Below are 21,910 nucleotides of genomic sequence, written 5' to 3'. Positions count from 1 at the left end.
TTACAAACTAAATGTAACAAAGGATTACTTTTGTCTGAATATTCCTCTTCCAATTTACTTATGCTGTAATGAATAATTTCATAATACTTCTACTTCACTGTTGAGCAACTGTCCACCCCTATCTAATACTGTTTATAAGTTTCTCCTACCTCTTCCTGCCTTTCTCATTAAATGTTTTTCCTGTTACTACCTGTTCTTGTAACTCTCCCTTACGTTCTTGTTTTAATAACCCAATTAGTAATTATGCTATTAACTAGCACTATAGGAAATGCTCCACAAAAGAAATGAGCCACAGAGTGCTAGGTGCAACTAAATTATAGTGGAGGAAACTATCACAAAGAAATAGAATATAGGGGCAAAAAAAAGTTTTTAATACTCTTAATCAATCTTTAAAAATGTCAAAAAAACTAAGAGATTTTAGAATTTTAAAATTAAATTTTCACAAATATACAGCTATACACAAAATTTCCAACTTGACAGAAATAAAATAGCAAATGGGAGGAGGGAGGAAAACTAAGCATAAGCCCACAACAGAGTGATAATTACCATCATCCTTTTAGTCTTTTTTCTTTTCTTTCTTAAAAGTACAGTCTAAAATATTTTTTCACTGTAGTTCCTAAAAATGGTGCAAAGACTACCAAGAAAATTATAAAAAGGACCCAAGAGAAAAAAACTTGTGATGAGAGTTAAAACCAAGTTTTAGGAAAACACTTTCCTTCCCCTAAACTCTATACAATTTATCGTTCTATCACTGCCTATTTATTAATGCTTTCCACTCCTTTTTTATTACTCTTTCTCTCTTGATTTCTTAAATTAAAGAAATCATCTTATTTGGCGTGACATATAAGCATTATTCTGTATTTACAATCTTATATTTAACACTTCAAGTATAAACATAATGGTTGAGTTAATAAATTTTTCTTTACCTACTACTGTAAAGTAAAATCTGTAATGCAACTATTGTACTGCTTTACTTGTTTGCCTGTATCAATATGTCCTGCGATATTCTAGAATGTCTCAAGACATATAAATACTTACTTAAAACCTTTATGATGAAGTTCTGGAGGAAGGGAGGTAGGAAGAAATATTTCAAAGTAAGTGATAGCCTTTTGCATTGTTACATCAAAAGGGCACATTAAAGGCCTCCATTCTTCTAGCATCTCAGCTGTTGCATCTGCTGGAAAATACCTAATTAAAAAAAAAAAGGTTTTCATGTATCTGATCATTGCTAAAATTCTAAATCAATACATGACTGACCGAAGGGGAAAATAAAAAGGACGGGAGGAGTGGCTTTCATAAGATACATCACACACTATGAATGTCATGTTAGCCTATAGGAAACATTCTAACAACTCTACATTAAATACCCAACACACTACAGGATTTAGAAAAATGCTACAAAGTTGACAAAACTCAGAAAAAATACAAAGTAATTCAAATCACCTACAAATTTAAACATGGTTGTATTTTTTCATACTGTGTGCTATGTAATTGGAATAGAAAAAACTCGTGTGTATATAACTCCAGTCCATATACTTTTTAAAAACTGGATAATCAGTGAAGTCAGAAAGAGAACATCAATTGTTAGGCTCCTCTGGACAAATCATTTACCCTCACTGGACCACAAAGTCCTGTACAGAAGACAGGACTGGACTAGATGATCCGTTCCCACTCTGACATTGTACAATTCTATGAAATGCACAGGGGTGTCCTTGAGCTACAAGCTAGAGACTGGCAAAATTAAAATCTAAAATGGACACACACACGCATACACACACAAAATGAAGGAAAATGGACAGAAGACCCATGTGTTGTATTTCAAATACCCATTAAGAGGTTTAAAATAACAAAAAAAATATATATAAGGAATTCTGATTTGGGTATGGCCAAAAAGTTAGAAACCCCTTTCAAATCCCTGACATTTTTTATAAATCTGTATTCATTTGAATCACACTTCATTATTTGATGTTAAAAATAAAATTACATTTCTTGGAATACTTCTGTTGAGCTCATCATGCCAGGTCATTGTACAATAGGTCAGAATTAGAAAAGCATAACATATTCTGCCTTCAAAGATTTCACACATCAGTTCACTTTTCTGATTTTTCAGAGTCAACTATTAGCCTAGTAATCTAAAATAAAAGCTTGGGTGTTCTATGAATGTATCCCACAATCTAAGAACCAGTGAGTACCTCAGTGATGATCAAGTGTCTCAGTGAAGAAACACAGGTTGACAGAGTAACGGCCTAGTATACAATGACATTGCTCACTGGTGGCTTATGACTCAAGTTACATCTTAAGCCTACTAAAAGGGAGACATTTTATATGCCAAAAATGCATTTGCCCAAGGCTGAATAATATAGTAGATCAGCAGCAAGTATATGACTTATAAAATAACTTTAACTCTTTATTATAGCATATGATAAACATAGGGATTTCCATTCAAAAGAATTCCCTGTATCCACAGCAGAATAAATAGCTTTAAAACAGCCTAATAAACAAGAAATTAGAAAATATTTCAGGTCCAAAGAACTGAACTTTAATTACTTAAAACTAAATTCTATGCATATTCATCTTTAAACATCAGAATATGGGGTAGTTTAAGTAAAATATTCTACTGAAAGAGATCATACTAGAAAACATATATGGACCACTTGTTATTACTTGCTTTTAATGGAATACCCCTACAATACTCATTTTGGAAAACATTTTTAATATAAGTAACAATAATCTAGAAAAACCTTTAAAATAAGACAGATTATACATAAATTATGGCATCCTTACTTTATAATGGGTGACTGATACCCACACCACTAAAAAATTTCTAAATCTAAAAATATAACCTGAAAATCTCAGTTCAAGAGTTTAAGATAACATGTTGTGCCCAGTGACTAACTTCACAACATTGTACTTTTATTCCCTCTTCAAAACATACTAAAGTTAGGGAAGATCCCAGAGAAATGACAAGAGGCTTTGTAAATTGAGAAGCTACTTACGGGCGGCAGCTTTTCACGAGTGTTTTGAGAACATTTTCTACAGAACTGGGGGAGAAAAGCCATTTGATGAATTAGTTTGGTATATTTAAATAATTATTTTAATTCAATTAATAAAAAGACTCTCTAAGATATGTTCATAAATTTAGCTGTTCTCTGTATACATGCAATAGCTAATCCTTCTCTTTCATACAGACAGAAAGAAGTGTAAGGATTAACTACCTACACTCCATAATCTGCTCTTTCCTTTGCCCTCCTTCGCTCATTCTCTGCTGTGAACTAAAAGGAAGAAAACTAGGAAAGAACAAGTCGTTTTCAATCTTTACAAAGTCAGCAGCAATGACCAACCATACTTAGTAACACATCAAGAAATGTGCTCAGTAGCTTAAAACTTCAAATACTAATTTTAAATTTTTATTAAAGTTCTTTTACATCGAAACTAAGAGCAGATAAAATTTGGTGTGCTTCTATCAACAACTGCCAGAAACTACTTTTCTGTGGCCGACTAATGAGAGTTCTATAACCCTGTAGGAGTTGCCAGCAACAATGATCAAAACAGCAACAGCCACCTTTTGGGCTCCTTAAAATGTTAGTTGAGTAACACTAAAAGCTGTAACTTATTTTCCACCTTGTAGGAATATGGAAAACAATAAATATTTGCATATTAATTTATAATAAACATGTTGGTTTTAATATTAGTTTAAACTCACATGGCCAGATGGAATTTTAAAAATACTAACTAGACCGCAGTCAAAAAATGGTCAAATGGAAATAAATAAAACGAAGGGGCAGTAGGTAATTTGAACTGGAATTTTAAAATAAATGTGTGACTACTTATAGTATGATATGTACAACTAAAAATAAGTCTCCAGAAAGATATTATGGAGGAAAGGGGTAACTTTCAGGTAGTGCTTCAACCTGACACCTCATTAAACTTCTTGAAGATCTTAAACACAGAAGTCTACCCAATCTCTCTGAAAGCTTGAGAACTGATCTGCAAAGAAATTGCAAGGAATAATAAAGACTAAACTCAGCACAAATAATCAATTTACCATATAACTAAGAGTGGAAATTAAATTACTTGACACAGAAGGAATCCTCTTTGATTTCCAAACTACTCAGGAAACAACTAACTGAAGAGGAAGCCTGGCTACAACTCATGAGCTACTCCACAAATGAAATAGACGGCCATATGGCCAGAGAACAGTCACGGAGTATTCTGTCTGCTTATCAGAGAGATATTCTACCTTCTCTCATAAAAAAGATGTGCAATTCAGAAAAACAGATTTTAGTTTAGAGAACATCTAAGTTGCCTGGTTAGAAAAAGTCAAGCTTCTCTCCAACTACATTTCCCTGAAGACAATGACTACTACAATTATTTTTTCCTCTGGGCATTGCCAAAGTCCTTATAACAAGGCTATGTATTCATCTCCATTTATATTTTATTTACTTACTTAAAAATAAGTACTTGCTCAATAAACATATTCTGTCAGGGCAATAAAGAGCACAGATCTTTGGGTCTTTTAGTTTGGACTGAAGAATCACATTTAGAAACAAATCACAGAATTAATAGGCAATGTTAGAAGAGTCATCTCATTCCAAAATAAATAACAGATCAACTTAAAACACAGATTTAAAAAATAAACTCTAAAATAATAAACTTTCTGCCCAAGAATATAAGCAGAAGATCTATAATTCTACAGTTCCTAAAGTTTGTGTCCATATTAAATTTTCATTCATTTTATTGTTTTTCTGGCAACTCATTTGAGAGTATTACACAGAAAACCTTCTATTTTCACTGGTAACTTTTGTATTCTACCAACAAACTTTCATATAATGTAAAAAATGGTTCTAGAAAGCAAGTCACAAAAGGCTACACAGCTAACTGTTTTCTCCAGGTCCCTTCACTCTTCAGAAGTACAGGAGGTTAAGGTAGCTCTCGATTCACTCATTAGAGGAAGAAGATATGTGGGAATGTGATTTAGTTCATCTAAATAAAGTCAATTTCAACCCCTTGGACGTAAGCTCTTTATCCAGAAAAGAGTACAATCTCTCTAACCTGTGATATCTGTATAGTGACCTTTTGTGATTCTTGTAATCTCTCAAGATGAAGTAAACAATGTTTCTGTTTAAAAATAAAATAAAAGGTTAAGGCTAGATGCTACTAGACTATATTTTTACTAGTTTTTAGAGGGAGTAATCACTACATACTTTTCCAATTGCCGGAAATTTATCACTAAAGTAATAACAAATCAAAACACTTTCTTAAATGTCAACCAGGATCTACAGATAGACTAAGTTTTAAATGGGTTTTCTCATACCCTATTTCCTCTTAGTAAAGGCATGTTAAATTGAAAAGAAAGCCATAGTACATTAATTATGTAATGGTTCACAGCTTGGGCTTAGAGTCAGACATCTATATTTGAATACCTGTTCTGCCACTTACTAGTACAATGTTATAGCCTGAGCTTTTCCATCTTTAAGAGCGGTAATACCCACCTCCCATAAGGCTGTTACAAAAATTAAATGAGATACTGTAAAGAAAGCAGTTATCTGGCTCAAAATTAATCACAATAAACAATAACTATAAATATTCCATACTTAGCCAAAATAAATTACATTTTCAATTTCCTTAAGAACTAAATTTTACACTCATTTTGTTTTCATATCTATTCTCCTGCCTCTGGGTAGCTATTAATTTATTATTTAGGAAATTATATCAAAATAGGAAAATACTTCCCCAACTACCAGCCTACTTATTAGGGTAGAGACTAAGTTCTTGTCCCAGTTCTTGAGCTCTTGACCCAGATTCAACAAATGACTGTGTGTCAGTTTTCCTCTCTGGGCTGCGATTACCTTATGATGACATTCTTTATGATTGATTCCCTATGATGATATTAATAAAGCAAATTCCAAATAGGGAGCAGAGAGGCCTGAGGAAAGCCAAAAGCCTTAATCTCTAGTTACTCCAATTACTGAGACAGCAGACTTATATAAACCTAAATGTTTACGCTTCCTACCCCCTCCCTTACCTATCAGGACAATATTCACTTCTAATCCAAAGAAATGTACAGCAAATGATATGTTCAAGATGAGGTCAGTGCGGACTGCCCATAACCATAAGTAATTTCAGCTTCACTTGACAATTCTTGAATTAAAATTTATTTTGAGAAGTCACATTTGTTTTTTCATTTTAAAAAAAAGGGGCAGGGGGAGACTATAACACTTGGTATACTCTACATACCTATGCTGAAACTTCCTTATAATTTAATGGTAATAGCAGCTTACATAGTATTTTTTTTCTTAAGAATGTACTTAACACTTCATCTAAAAGAACTCAATTTTACCTGCTTCTGCTAAATCTAAACAATTCTACCATCAGTCAAACACTACCCATCTTACATGGAATCTTTTCAGAGCTAATACTGCTTAGTTAAATAAGCAAGTAGTCATTTTTCACATCCACTTCACACAAATGAGGGTCAAGATAATTTTTACCATAACAAAGGTACAAATAAAGTTTATATAACACCTCCATCAATGATGTAGCATTAACACTGGTTTTTCATTATCACCTTTTTTTAAAGCATGCCTCTGTGGTTAAGTGTGAAGTTGTCATAATCCTGACTACTCATGTAAAAAGAACATGCAAAATTGCTGTAAGCGATAGCAAGCCTGATAAACGTGAATGAACTAAGACATTTTTAAAACTCCTTTAAGCCCTGGCTGGTGTGGCTCAGTGGATAGAGCACCAGACTGCAAACCAAAATGTTGCCGATTCGATTCCCAACCAGGGCACATGCCTGGGTTGCGGGCCAGGTCCTCAATAGGGGACATAAGAGAGGCAATCACACATTGATGTTTCTCTCCTCCTCTTTCTCCCTCCATCCTCTCTCTCTAAAAACAAATAAAATTAAAAAAAAAAAAAGAAAGAAAGAAAAGGAAACGGCTTTAAAAAGAACAGTGTCCAAGGAAAGATCATTGTGGCACAGAGACAACTTTTGGAAGAAACACTATCAATGTCAGTGATAACGATCAACCACAAGTCTCTAATTTCCAAGTAAAAGTAAGAGTTTTTTTAAAAGCACACAGAATGTTCCTCAAATACCATGTTAAAAAACACTGCAAATACCATATTAATAATCAGTTTATTAACAAAACTGTAACTATTTTAAAACTTCAACAACTCCTCAGAAATTACATCATTTCATTATTCTATGCTAGAGATCATTCCGAATTTCTAAACTGAAGTTTAGAAAAATGTGGCCACATATGTCAAGAAATCCCCAACAGAGGTTAAGAACATGTTATTTCCATGTGCTGAAGGGGGAACAAAAGATTTAACTGAATCTTGAGGATAAGAGCACCAATTCAAATGCCATGAAGAGCAAGTACCAGAAAAGGGAACTACCGATTTCCCCAGAGGCAAATTAATATGAAAACAGAAAGTTTAATACTATATGATCCTCTCAGAATATATATGAAAGAAAAATAGATACACTTTAAAATATATTAATATATACTTAAAAGTATAGATGAACTAAAAAAAATTAGTTTAAAAAAGTAAAATGAGTTATCCAGGCCCAAACTACTTATGATGCAATATGCAAATCTTTAATACCAAGCAACTCAGAAAAAGAAAATTGGTAGTGATAACACCAAATAAATAAATTTATACACATAATTCAAATGAGAACTGTCCAGGCCCGTTTTGTAAAAGCTAATCGATGCATAATTCCCTTCACATTTTGTTATTAGCAATACCCTTCATTAGCGTGCTGCCTACATTTGTAACTTGCAATATGCTACTCCCATAAAATTCAAATGTTCCTTTCAAGAAGTAAACAATAAGCAATTTTTATGTTGCTAGGGTAAGTTCACAGCTATGTAGCACTCCTTTTCAATTTTGATTTTTCCATTAAAAAAAAAAAGACCTAAATTGTTTCTTCAATAAAAGTACATACAGAGGAGAGTGAGAGAGGTCCTTGCTCCTGAAGCAAAAGGCTGAAAGAGAAGAGGAAGGGAGGGAGAGAGAAGATACTGGAAAAGAGGAAAGGAAAGAGAGACGAAAGGGTAATAATCCTCGCTCTGAACAATATAACTGCTTTTTTAAATCAGGTGGCAATGCATGACACTCTAAAGCAGTGGTTTTAATAACAAAAAATATATTAAGGCACATGAGTTTAGGAATTGAAAGACAAACAGTGAACAAATGAAGCAATCTTTCACTTTTGATTATAAAAATAGTATTCTAAACATAGTACAAACACAGGCAGTCAGCTAACAAAACTGTTTCAAAATGTGCCAGAATACATCCAAGATGAAAATACCCAAAATAACAAATACAAAAGTTAGCCGTATTAAAAGGGCTCTGTAAAGAGTTTTCGGAAATAAAATGCTTGTAAAAGTCATTAATTTTATCCCTTGACTAGAAACACTTGCTATACTAGTGTTCTAAATTCAATCTTAAATAGAAAAATAAGTTTTTAAATGTTTTAATTGTTAATATTTTTAAGTTAAAGTTAATTTTTCCATCATTATTTGTCTCTGCACACTCTCTTGCACCTCCAACCACCTCTCCCCACCACCCTACAATCACCACACTATTGATTCCCTCTTAGAAATTTAGTGGACAGAGGAAAATAAAGCAAAACAAAAGTACAATCATGTAACTCGCCAACTGGTTTCTCTAACATTTCTGCGTAAGAACCAGGACTATTAGGTTCCTCTAACTTTAAAATCAAGGCAAATGTGAAGAAAGCCCAAGAGTCAAAGAATCTGAAAATCTTTCAAAGTTGAAGTTTTATAACTTTATACAGAGAGATCAGAATGGAAATAAGGTAATTCTTTGAAAAGGAGAATTCATATGTAAAAATATGTAATAGCAAAAAAAGATTACAGAAAATTAGAGAAAATGAATAAGGAATAAATTATAGTCCTGACAAATATTTTAAGGAAGAGCCCCCTCAAAAGCAGTTCCAGATCCCCAGTCTTCTTTCTGACCCCTTCAAATTGGAACACATTACCATTTTTTAAAAAAGGCTATGTGAACAGAGCTCCCTTTCACAGTGTGTACTCTGTGTAGAGGTGGTACACAGTCCTGTGTGTGAGTGCTACAAGCCACTGGACCAATACGGTTCATCTGTCTGCAGCATCATTTTTTGTCAACAGATATATAAGGAAGAATTTTTACTTATGGAAACATTACTTAATAAACTTAATGCAGATGTAAATGTTTAAGTAAAATGTGAAACTTCCAAGACATTTCTCACACTAGATCTCCTCAGGAAATACCTCAGAGCCTTGGAGAAAGGGAAGGAGATTATTAAGTAGATAGTCTGAGAATCACTGGTACAGAAGAAAATAAAATAGTGTTTTGGACACTAGAACACCTGGACCTTAGAGATTTAAAAGGGGGGGGCGGGGGGAGAGAAGCAAAGAGTGCTGGACTGGTAATAAGAAAACAGGAGGGACTGATTAATGAAACAGAAAACTTTTAATAGTATAGATGCAAGATAACAGGAGGAAAAACTAGAGCTTTGAACCATATGTAAAGAGCATTTTAGAAATGCATGGAGCATTTTTAATTATCACAACCATTGGGGAAGGTTCAATGGACCTTTAGTGATCAGAAACCAGGTATATTAGATATCCTGCCATTCATGCAACAACCAGTCACAACAAAAAATTATTGCAAGACTTTCACATGTCCCCCCACTTCATTGTCATAGGGGTTAAATTTTTTTGAAACTAAAAGTTAATGCTTTAAACATTTAGTATTTTTTGCATAGTTTTAATGGACACTGATTCTCCTGGAAATACAACAAACAGGTAGGTAAATTGAACGAGGCTGTATACTTTACTTTGTTGAAAATTTTACCTAGGGTTATTCCTGGAGAAAAAGGAAAAAAAAAATCACACCACCATGGCAATTCCAATTGCACCCCGATTTGTCAACACCATATTCCTGTCAACATGTAGCTGCTGCATGCAAATATGTAACTACAACTAAAGACTGTTTTAATAATCTTAGAACCAAGTGTCATCACATTGGCAATTAGCAGAGACACAAAACACAAGGATGTCAGAGAATTTCATTAATAATTTCTTTGTTAAAATGCTGCATTACTGTAATCCTTTTTCGTATTATACAAAAGGCAGTTTATGTTGTGAAAATTATATATTGACATTATTTATTTATTTTGGCCTTGCCTGTTAGTTTTTAATCTTACTCTGATATCCATCCCAGAAATCTACTACATAGTTTCTCTATAGTCTCTATAATTTCATATATTAAAGAGTCTTTTCCCAATACATCTTTTGCCTCTACTTCCTCACATGTAATGATGTTCAAAAATGTTTTGTGATACAAAATAACTACACAAAAAACTATTCTGACAGTTATAAATAAGGCCAGCTGATCTGTAAGAATATTGAACTTCCTTTTTTCTCAGTTCAGTGGTCTGAAATTAAAGTTATTTCCCTGTATCATCATATTTAATTAAATCGTATGTCATTCTTTATCCTAGCACTAGCTGTTATTACAATGTCCGCTCATAATGCTGTTTTTTTTTTCATTTTCTTGTACTTACACAAAATGTGTTCTAACCTTTTTCTTTTAACTCCGAACTTACTCATTCTAAGTAGATGGAAAATCTGAATACCATACTTAGTGTCTTTTAGTGCAACAATGCCTGCATGTTTTATACAGGGTGGAGCAAAACAGGTTTACACTCGTTTGTATAGAAAATAGTACAATAATTAATAAATAATAGTACAAGAATAAACCCTTGTGTATCGTGTACTCACAACCGTAACCTACTTTTGCCCCGCCCTTTATTGTTTTTAAAATACTTTCCTATTATTTCTCTTCTATGGTTTAAACATTTATATTTATGTTTGTCACTAAGTGTAGATAATAAGGTTATACTACTTATGAATTTCATTTTTAAATAGTTAATTGCAAAATAGAAAAGGGGATGCTGAGTACATTAAGAGTTGAGAATCACTGCTTTAAACCAAATGATAATTTTGGTAAAAACACAATTTCTCTTCAAAAAACCAAAAATATACATGGTAAAATGTTTAAGAAAGAGGTTTTCACAAGGGCAAGGATGACATGGAGCTTCAGGCAAAGACATGGTAATAAACCCAGTATCTAAAATCAGGGGATGAACTACAGGCACTGACTGACACTTAGTTATAAGCTCTAACAATATTTCCAGGAAACAGTTGGTATTCCTTTAAGAGGAAAGCTGTAGATATTGTTAATGACCACACAGGACTTGAATCAGTCAGAGAAATTTCAGAAAGATACGTAACGAATTTTGAACACAGTTTAAAGATCCATGAAATTTATGAAATGGTGTTTCCAATTCTAACTTCAATGAGCTCAGATTTTAAATACACCTAACCCAGTCCCTGTAGCAGAAATAAAACTCATAAGGAATCTTTACTGCGTAGTTTTTATACTAAATTTTTTTATTTTCATAATAAATTTTATAGCCCTGACCGGTGTGGTCAGTGGAATGAGCACCAGCCTGAGAACCAAGGGGTCGATGGTTCCTGGGCTGCAGGCCAGGTACCCAGAAGGGGGCGAATGAGAAGCAACCACACATTGATGTATCTCTCCCTCTTTCTCCCTTCCCTTTCCCTCTGTCTAAAAATAAGTAAGTAAACAAATAAATGTTATAAAAACGTATTTGTGATTGTACCATTTAATTTCATGATGAATTTTCTATTTTTTTATGGTTAAAAAATGAGTTTCCTGGTTTTAACATATGAAATCTTAAAGAAATAAATGACTGCTGAGCACTCTTCAAAAGCCAATTAAGGCCTAAGTTCAGGATCAACTATAGTCATATTCTTTTTTACTCTTTCCATTTACATAATTTCACTACTTACTTACCTATGACCTGAAAATCTCTTAAAGTCTGCCATCTGCTGTGATTTTCAAAAAATTCTACAAAAAAACCGGCTCATTTAAGTGAAGCCCGAGGATTAATCATGGATTAAATGAACTGAACTGGTAAACTAGGAAGGCTATAAGTAGTAGTAAAATAGACATGTCTAAGATTGAGAGAGAAACCACAGAAATCTTTAAAGACAATTTGTAAAAAAGTAAAATAATACAGGAGTATAAAATGGTGCTCTTGAGAAATGAGTGTATGTATAGCCATATGACAACTCTAGGTTGAGGCAAATAGCTAAAGAAGGAAAAATTTCCTAAAAATAAACCTCAATTTCAAATAACATGAGTATTTTAAGACACACATGCTAAGATTGAGACAATTAACAGCTACATCACAAATGGACAAACCCTGTTAACAGGGGAAAAGGATACTTTGCGGTCAAGTCTGAAATCACTACTAACCCAAAAGGGCAGATGGTCCTATTATACTTCATAAATTCAGAATACAAAACACACCGATATTAGAGATCTGGAAGAGTCAAGATGCACACACAAGAAGCCATAATCAGCCAGAGATCTGTAAGCTTAGTTATGTCTAAACATCACTAGAAAGTAACATAATCCAAGGACTATACATTTGAATAGCTTGTGCTCTCAGAATAATCAAACTCTAACACTGATGCTTTTTCAGGTGGGACTGTGGGCCCCCTGGAATATGCAAAGCTCCTCTTCTTGAAGCATTCATTTTATTTGAAGAATTAACACACATGTGCATGTATTATGAAGAATGTCAAATATGTATTACTTTTAATGACAGTATGGCGCTGTTAGAAAAATCTTGATGAGAAATTCTTAAGTACAGCTTCAAATATAATTTAAAGAAGGCAAAAACTGTTTTTAAAAGTTAAATTACACAGGAAGGAATACATTAAATTGTACATTTGTTTGTTTATCACAAATAACCCAGTATTTCTCAATTATAATCAAACCCCTAAAAACCCCCACATGCTCCCAAATAAGTTCTTTAAATGGAAATACTTACTTAGGAAACCAATTTAATCCTAGGTGCTCTGTCTTGGAATATAATATTCTTTCCACCATGTCATAAAGTGGTCTCCAAGGTAACTCCAAATCATGTCTTGAAAGAAGTTCCTTTTTCCTAATTAGAGGAAAGTAAACACATATGTATATGTGTGTGTACAGGTGTGTGTATATTACACATACTACTTGGGGAGGACAGTTGCTAAACGTTGCTGCCATCACAGTGGGTTTTGCTTCTCCTCATCCACAGCTTGCTCACTGGCAGAACATGACAGGCAGCAGGAAGAGCAATGTACCAAATTCTTGCTGCTGTTCAAACCTCAAAGAGCACCTGGTAAAGAGGGACATTTAAATGCGTACCACCATTATTGTAGATGAGTTTCACACTTTCCCATACTATCTATGGGGTAAAGTTTCCAGCACTGTGCTGCATGCCTTGGGAATAGATTAAACTATCCCTGTCTTCAAGGATCTCACAACCTACATAAGGAACATATACTTTAATGTGTCCTTGAGAAGAAAAGGCTTCATGGAGAAGATGACATTGTAATTAAAAGGTTTATGCATATGATTTAAACTTAAAAAGTTTTCTGCAATCTTTTTCTAAACTGGCAATTTTGGACATGGTCTTCTTATCAAAAGAGCATCTAGTCCTCATTCCCTAAAACCTTGAAAAAAAAAAAAAACACACACACACACACAAAGTAATCTTATCAAAAATCATAGGAAAACTGACTTACTTTAACAAGTTGATCAAGAGACGAGCAAATCCCTGCATCATGCTGATTTCCAGTTTTGGAATTGATACCAGCTCATACAATAACTTGATAAAAAGTACATGATCTTCTTTGCTAAATTTTCTTCCATAAAGTCGAATATATCTGCAAGAAAAAAATCAATAGGTTTTAAAAATAGGTATGGTGATACATGCATGTTCCTTGCAGCATTGTTCACAATATCCCTGTAAAACAACATAAATGTCCATCAACAGATGAATGGATTTTAAAAATGTGATATGTATATACACAATGAATTATTATTCAGCCTTTAAAAAGAAAAAATTTCTGTCATATGCTATAATACAAATGAACCTTATGGACATTATGGTAAGAAGTGAAATAAGCCAGTCATAAAAAGACAGATATGAATCTACTTAAGTGTGGTATTTAAAGTAATAAGCCCTGATGCCCTGGCTAGTGTAGCTCAGTGGATTGAGTGCTGGCCTTCAAACCAAAGGGTCATGGGTCAATTCCAAGTCAGGGCACATGTCTGAGGTGTGGGCCAGACCCCCAGTAGGGGGTACACAAAAGGCAACCACACACTGATGTTTCTCTCCCTTTTCCCCTCTCTTCCTCCCTCTAAAAATAAATATATAAAACCTTTTGGGAAAAAAAAAATAAATAAAGTAGTAAGCCCTGAATGGTGTGGCTCAGTGGGCTGGGTGTCCTGGCAAAACCAAAAGGTTATGAGTTCAATTTCTGGTCAGGGCACATGCCTGGGTTGCAGGCCAGTCCTGGGTTGGAGGTGTGCAAGACACAACCTATCAATGTTTCCCTCCCTCCCTCTCTTTCTTCCTCCCTTCCCCTGTCTCTAAAAAGAAATAAAAACTTTTAAAAAAATAATCAAACTCAAAGGAAGAGAAAGTAGTGATTGCTAGGGGCTAGAACAGGAGAGGAAGCGGGGAGTTGTTCAACAGGTATACAGAATTTCAGTTCTGCAAGATGGAAAAGTTCTCAATCCTTTGTACAACAATGTACGTACTGTTAACAATACTGTACTGCAAACTTAAAAACTGCTGAGAGATTAAATCTGTGTCTTGCCACATTAAAAAAAATGTATTCCCATGTACAAAAATTCAAAAGAGATTAAAGACCTAAATATAACATCTGAAATAAAAAATTACACAGAAGAAAACATAGGCACTGAACTTACGGACTTTGGTCATACAGAACATTTCATGAATTTGACCCTAAATGGAAGAGAAGTAAAGGCAAAAATAGATGAATGGCACTATATCAAACTAAAAGGCTTCTGCCCAGCAAAAGAAACCACTAGCAATACAAACAGTAGCCAACTGTATGGGAGAAGATATTTGCAAATAACAGCACCAACAAAGGGTTAATATCCAAAAATACACAAAGAACTCATACAACTCAACACCAAATAAATAATCCAATTAAATATGGTCAGAGGACCTGAACAAATACTTCTCCTAAGAAGGCATACAAAAAGCCAACAAATACATGAAAATATGCTCAACTTCACTAGCTATTAGGGAAATGCAAATCAAAACTACAGTAAGATACTATAGCTCACACCTGTAAAATGGCTATTATCAACAAGACAGGCAATAACAAGTGTTGGAGAGGTTGTGCAGAAAAAGGAACCCTCACTTACTGCTGGTCAAAATGTACAAAAACTGATACAGCCACTATGGAAAACAGTACAGAGGTTCCTTAAAATTTAAGAATAGAGTTACCATGTCAGCCAGCAATCCTTCTTGTGGGTATCTACCCAAGAAACTCGAAAACATTTATTCGCAAAGTAATGTGCACCCTATGTTCACTGTAGCTTTATTCACAGTGGTCAAGACAGAGAGACACCAGGTGGTACATATTACTATGAAATACTACTGAGCCACAAGAAAAGATAAAATACTGCTCTTTGTGACACTATAAATGGACCTTGAGAATATTATGTTAAGCGAAAATGTCAGTCAGAAAAAGCTAAGAACCATATGATTTTTTTTATTTTTTTTAGATTATTTATTTATTTATTTTTAGAGAGGGAAGGGAGGGAGGGAGAGAGAGAGAGAGAGAGAGAGAGAGAGAGGGAGAGAGGGAGAGAGGGGGAGAGGGGGAGAGAGGGAGAGAGAGAGAGAGAGAGAGAGAGAGAGAGAGAGAGAGAGAGAGAGTCATCAATGTGCGGTTGCTGGGGGTCATGGCCTGCAACCCCGGCATGTACCCTGACTGGGAATCGAAAGAACCATATGATTTCACTCACATGAGGGACACAAAACTGAAACTCATAGACACAGACAACAGTATGATGATTACCAGAGGGAAGAAGGGAAGAAGGTGGTAGAGGGTAAGGGAGCCAAATACATGGTGACAGAAGTGTGGGTGGTGGGCACACAGTGCAACATATACATCATGTACACTTAAAACTTACATGATCTTACTAACCAATGTCACCCTAATAAATTTAATAAAAATATGTATTGTAACACAATTTCAATGTCTTTGGTGCTAATCATTTTATATCCACTTATGAGGAAAAGAATTATTCTGAATGTCATTAAGATCACCAACTAGGTATTTTTTTAATTTTTAAATTTATTTTATTGATTGATTTGAAATGAGAATAGAGAGAGAGAAACACCAATTTGTTGTTCCACTTATTAGTGCATTCACTAGTTGATTCTTGTATGTGCCCTGACCTGAGATAGAACCTACAACCTTGGCATACAAGGAAAATGCTACAACCAACTGAGCTACCGGGCCTGGGCCACCAAATGAGTATTTTATTAATAAAAGGCTTATAATGGTAACTGAATTCTTATCAATATTTAATAACCAATTAAAACACACCGTTCTCTTACTGCTTCATGGTCTTAACTGGCCACTGGTGGTAAGTTACCAGAAAAGAGTGCCTCTCCCCCTCTTTCTTTGTTAAGCAAGTGTCTTGATAATGAAGATAATGATATCAAGATAATGAATGAGCACTTTACTCCCTGAAATTACTTAACAGCAAATCACAACATAATAAAAAAATCAGATAGAACAAAAGAGTACAGATACATAAGCCTGCATCTATTTTAACCACTAGAAATCTTTTAAGAATGCAGATCTTACTTAGAACCCTGAAACAATACAGCAAAGTCACAAAACACCACGTGTCCAAGAGTTATTCATGACTATAATAAAGTTACTATTAAATAATAATGTAGTATTTTGCCTCAAAATTATACATTTTCAACATTTTAGCTTTAGAGAACTAATGTAATCAAAACCATCAGCTATAAGCAAATGTATTCCAAAAAGCATGAATGACTAATCACAGCACATTTAAGGATTCAGAAATAACTAAAACTTAAGTAACCAAAAGTTATTTAGAACAAATTACTGGATACTTAAAATTATAAACTCCTTTGAGGAAGACCATTTTACAGACAACTAAATACATAAATAAACAGAAAAGATAGTATTAATACTTTTTATATGATCTTTGGCACTTACCCAACAGCTAATTTCAAAGTAAAAACATGACTAACTTCTAAATGAGGATACCTAAATGCTTTCCATATTCCAGAAATTCCTTAAAAATCTTTGTCCACTAATAGCACTCTTTTTCTCAGTCACCTTTCATTTTCTCAGTCACCTAAGTATTTATTTATTCAGCTTCTTTCTGTCACTTCAAGGTACAATCCCATGATTATACCTTAGTATGAAACAGTGAGGGGACAGTATGGGAGGCAGAATAATAAAACCTGAGACATTGTTCTGCCTCTACCAATTACTTGTGAACGTTTCTTAACCACCCTGGGCTGCTAATGCAAATGGATTAGTGAAGGCAGATAGAGAGATCATAAGCCTGGGGCTGCCAGAGGTTGTTTGTTTGTTTGTTTGTTTGTTTGTTTGTTTTAAGATTCTATTTATTTATTTTTAGACAGAGAGGAAGGGAGGGAGAAAAGAGAGGGAGCTAAACTTCAGTGTATGGTTGCCTCTCACATTCCCCCTACTGGGGACCTGGCCCACAACCCAAGCATATGCCCTGATTGGGAATGGAACTGGTGACCCTTTGGTTCACAGGCCAGCACTCAATCCACTGAGCCACACCAGCCAGGGCTGCTAAAGGCTCTTCAGGCTACTGAATAGACATGATACAGACTAGTCCTGAAGCCTCCTTCAAAGTAAAAGCTAGAATCATTTTAATGCTACTTCCAAGTGAAAACAAACAGTATCTTTTAAACCCTGTACACACTTTAAAAATAAAGCACAAGAGTTCAAAGAAGCATTCCTTGATTTCAATGGCTGCTTCAGGCCTTGCCAGAACTCCAGAAGCCCCCAGGGTTGTAGGTTCACTTTCCCCTATGGCTGGGACACTTACAAGGGTAAATTAAAGAAACACTGCTCTAAACCACTGAAATAAACTTCAGAGCCCCAAATTTAATACTAATGAAGAGACCAACAGATTTCTAGAGGAACTAGAACTGTTGACAAAATTAGAGATTTTTAGGGAAATTGTTCAAAAACGTTTATTTCCCTGTCAACCAGCAAATAGTTCGTGTCAACTAGAAAGCAATTCTGCTTTCAGCATTTCTCAAAATGCAGTCCAAGATTTCTTCTGAAGAGTACAAAAAGTACTGAGGAAAAAAATAATAATTGGTCTTCATTAAAATTAAGAACATCTATTCACAATAAAACACCATTAAAAGTGAAAAGCTCAGTTGGACATTTGGAATACACGTATCTGACAAAAGACCCAGATATAAATTATACTAAGAATTCTTTCAAATCAGTAAGAAAAAGACACCCAAATAAACACTGGGCAAAAGACTCAGGCAGGCACTCTTTAAAGGATAACATCCAGATGACTACCAGCATATGAAAGGACACTCAACATCTACACTCAACAGTAAAGGCAATTAAAACACCAGAAAAGTCCCGCCTCACACTCCTTAGACTGGCTAAAACTTAAAAGCCTAACAATACACAGCCTGGGTGAAAGAGAATGTGGAGAACAGGACTTTCCATATGTTAAGGTGGGAAAAACTGCTTGACATTACTACCTAGTAAATGTGTATTAGACATTAGACTATTTAAAATGCATGTCCATTGGCTCCATCTTAAATCTAGTCCATCAAAAATACTGAGAGTATTATATGCAATAAAAGTGTTTCTTAAAGGGAGGGATTCATAAACAAAATACTGAGAGTGAAGACTAAGAATTTTCTGGCCTGGCTGGTGTGGCTCAGGGGATTGAGTGCCAAGGGGAACCTGCCAACAAAGGGGTCACCAGTTTGATTCGCAGTTGGGGCACATGCCTGGGTTGTGGGCCAGAGCCCCAGTAGGCAGTGTGTGAGAGGCAACCACACATTAATGTTTCTCTCCCTCTCTTTCTCCTTCCCCTCCCGTCTCTCTAAAAATAGATAAAATCTAAACAAATTTTTTTGGAGACTAAGAATTTCATTTTTTCAAAACTATTCCAGTTGGTTTTTCTGTATATTTATGTTCAGAAATCCCACTTTAAGCCATACTTAGTTTGTTTCCTTTTTCCAATTAATTTTCATATTATATTTTAGTACAAAGAATTACTACTAGATGTCTCAAAATACTCAGAAACCTTGGTAACAGTCACGACTGAACTTCTGAAGAGACTATTTCTTAAACTATCCAGAATATATAGATGACAAGTCATTATGTTCCCTCCTCCCACGGAGGGGGAAAAAATAACAGTGAAAGGTAATATTGTACAAAAGCACTTTTCAACTGCTTCCTCCTAACAACCTTATAATTATTCAAATGTTTTCATCTGAAGCAAAGAAGGGCTGTGGAATGCCAGGGACAGTAATTATTTAAGAAAATGTACAATACTGTCAAGGTTTTTTCTACTATATCTTTTTTTTCAATCCTCACCCAAAGAAATGTTTGTCAATTTTAGAGAGAGAAGAAGGCAGGGAAAGACAGACAGACATTGATGTGAAAAACACATCAATCAGATCCACTGCCTCCTGTACACGCTCTGAACCAGGAACCAGGGTATGCACCCTTACGGGGAAATGAACCCTTAACCTTTTTGGCACACAGGATGAGGCTCCAATCAACTGAGCCACCAGGCCAGGGTGCTACTATACCTCTTGATAGTTTACTATATATTACAAGGAAATTTAAAGTAAAATATAAAATTATACAACACTATTGAATAGACTAAGAATTAGAGATTGGCTAGAGGCTAAAAATACTGGTTTTCAATACAAGCTTTGTTGTCACCAGCTGTTTTTCTTCAAGGTAATCACTGGGTTTCTAACCCATATATATCTGTCAATAAAGTGAAATTAACAATTTCAGAGGAACATTAAGACTATTTGCAATTAACCCTGGCTGGTGTGGCTCAGTGGATTAAGTACCAGCCTGTAAACCTAAGGGTCGCTGGTTCAATTCCCAGTCAGGGTACACGCCTGGGTTGCGGGCCAGTTTCCCAGTTGCAGGCATGTCAGAAACAACTAATCTCTCTCTCACACTTCAATGTTTCTCTCCCTCTCTTCTCCTCTAAAAATAAATAAATCTTTTAAAAATGACTATTTGTAATTATAAAACATACACGACACCTAGTAATGATATTAACCTTAAGCAAATGCTTTATTTGGTGTAGTTCTACTCAAAAGACAAAGAAGGTATTTTGACTTGATAATTTAAAAACCAGAATTTGCCCTGACCAGAGTGGTTCAGTGGGTTGGGCATTGTCCCAAAAAATGAAAAGTCACTGGTCTAATCCCTGGTCAGGGCACACGCCGAGTTGTGAGTCAGGCTCACACTTGGGGGCGTGCGAGAGGCAACACATGGATGTTTCTCTCACATTAGTGTTTCTCTCCCCGTCTTTCTCTCTCCCTTCCCCTCTCTCTAAAATTAAATTTTAAAAATCTTTTAAAAAATTATTTAAAAACAAAAAAAGAATTTTTCATTGCAAGCACTTAAAAAGTATTTATGGATGATTTTTCTTAAGCTCTACCTATCGAGCAATAGGTCCTAAACAAGCAAAAATTTCAGACTATCAAAGTCAAAATAGCAAAAAGTTTTTCAATGCACATTTGCAGTAAAAATTTCTGGCAGAAAAAAAAAGAAACAAACACCCCAATAAAAGAATGGTTTGTTAAAATGTGGTTTACGCCTTTAGACTCTAATGCACTTATGTTAAATAAAAATACCCCTTGTAAAAGACTACTCAAGTCAAGCTCTATTTAGTAGAGCACAGGAGTCAGGCTGTATGGTTCTCACTGGCCAAAAATGATACCACTGGAGTGTGAATCACAACTGATTGCAATGGATGTTCAAATCCATTAAGTTCATAATGATACTAAAAAATATAAACACATACACAAAGAAAACCCCACAAATCTCACTTTTCAAGAATGCTAAGAACCAAGGCGTTATCTTAAATACTGGTAAATTAAGAGAACCACTCAAGCACCCATCCTGACCCTCAAATAAGGGGAATTTACCTCAGGATAAATAATACTTGGTAAGGAAAAGTTCTCTAGAGAACTTAAGTTAATAAGGATGAAAGGCGTCACCATTTTGCAATTTCTAATGCATGGAGGATGGCAACTAACCTCACAAACAAAAAGAGAACCAGGAATTATGCGTCTCTAATAAAAGTATACAATACTACCTATTAAGTAGTCTTGAAAAAGAAAATGAAACTTTATGTGCAGAATAACAGCAACAAAATCTATCACATGTCTAACATCTCAGTTTGACTTTGACTGAACTTCATCATTAATAAAACTGACTTTAAAAGACAAAAATAAAAATTTTAAGTATATAGCCATGAATGGTATAGCTCAGTGGGTTAGGCATCATCCTGCAAACCAAAAGGTTGTTGATTTGATTCCCAGTCAGGGCACATGCCTGGGTTGTGGGGCCAGGTTCCCGGTTGGGGAAGTGCAAGAGGCAGCCAATAGATGTTTTGCACATTGATGTTTCTCTCCCTCTCCTCCCTTCTTCCCTCTATAAAAAAATAAATAAAATGGTTTGTTTTCTTTTTTAATGTAAGCTTACAAAAACAATGCCTTCTTTTCAATCATCTTTCTGTGGAGTACCTGGTCATAAACTAGTCACAAAGAAAACCTCACTTAATTTTAACACGTGAATGTCGTTATAGTCAAATAGTCTAATTATAATAAAGTGTAAACTAGAAAATACTAAAGTGTAACAAAAAGAAACCAAATCATTCTACAACACAC

General features: G+C 34.7%; 1 protein-coding gene across 2 annotated transcripts in view; it reads right to left on the bottom strand.

Moving 5' to 3' along the window:
- PSME4 (proteasome activator subunit 4) overlaps nt 1-21,910 on the bottom strand; it is a 93,783-nt gene that overhangs the window by 58,900 nt on the left and 12,973 nt on the right. For both annotated transcript variants that reach the window (XM_045827534.1, XM_045827535.1), the window contains exons 2-5: nt 13,686-13,826; nt 12,947-13,063; nt 2,997-3,041; nt 1,039-1,188 (exon numbers count right to left, since the gene is read on the bottom strand). In XM_045827534.1, coding sequence (XP_045683490.1) covers nt 1,039-1,188; nt 2,997-3,041; nt 12,947-13,063; nt 13,686-13,826 — 453 coding nt within the window. The remainder of the gene's footprint in view (nt 1-1,038; nt 1,189-2,996; nt 3,042-12,946; nt 13,064-13,685; nt 13,827-21,910) is intronic.

This window comes from Phyllostomus hastatus, unplaced genomic scaffold, assembly GCF_019186645.2.
Source record: "Phyllostomus hastatus isolate PE091 unplaced genomic scaffold, TTU_PhHast_1.1 phas_scaffold_78, whole genome shotgun sequence".
In the NCBI taxonomy this organism is placed as follows: domain Eukaryota; kingdom Metazoa; phylum Chordata; class Mammalia; order Chiroptera; family Phyllostomidae; genus Phyllostomus; species Phyllostomus hastatus.
This window is presented reverse-complemented; position numbering and strand designations above follow the sequence as displayed.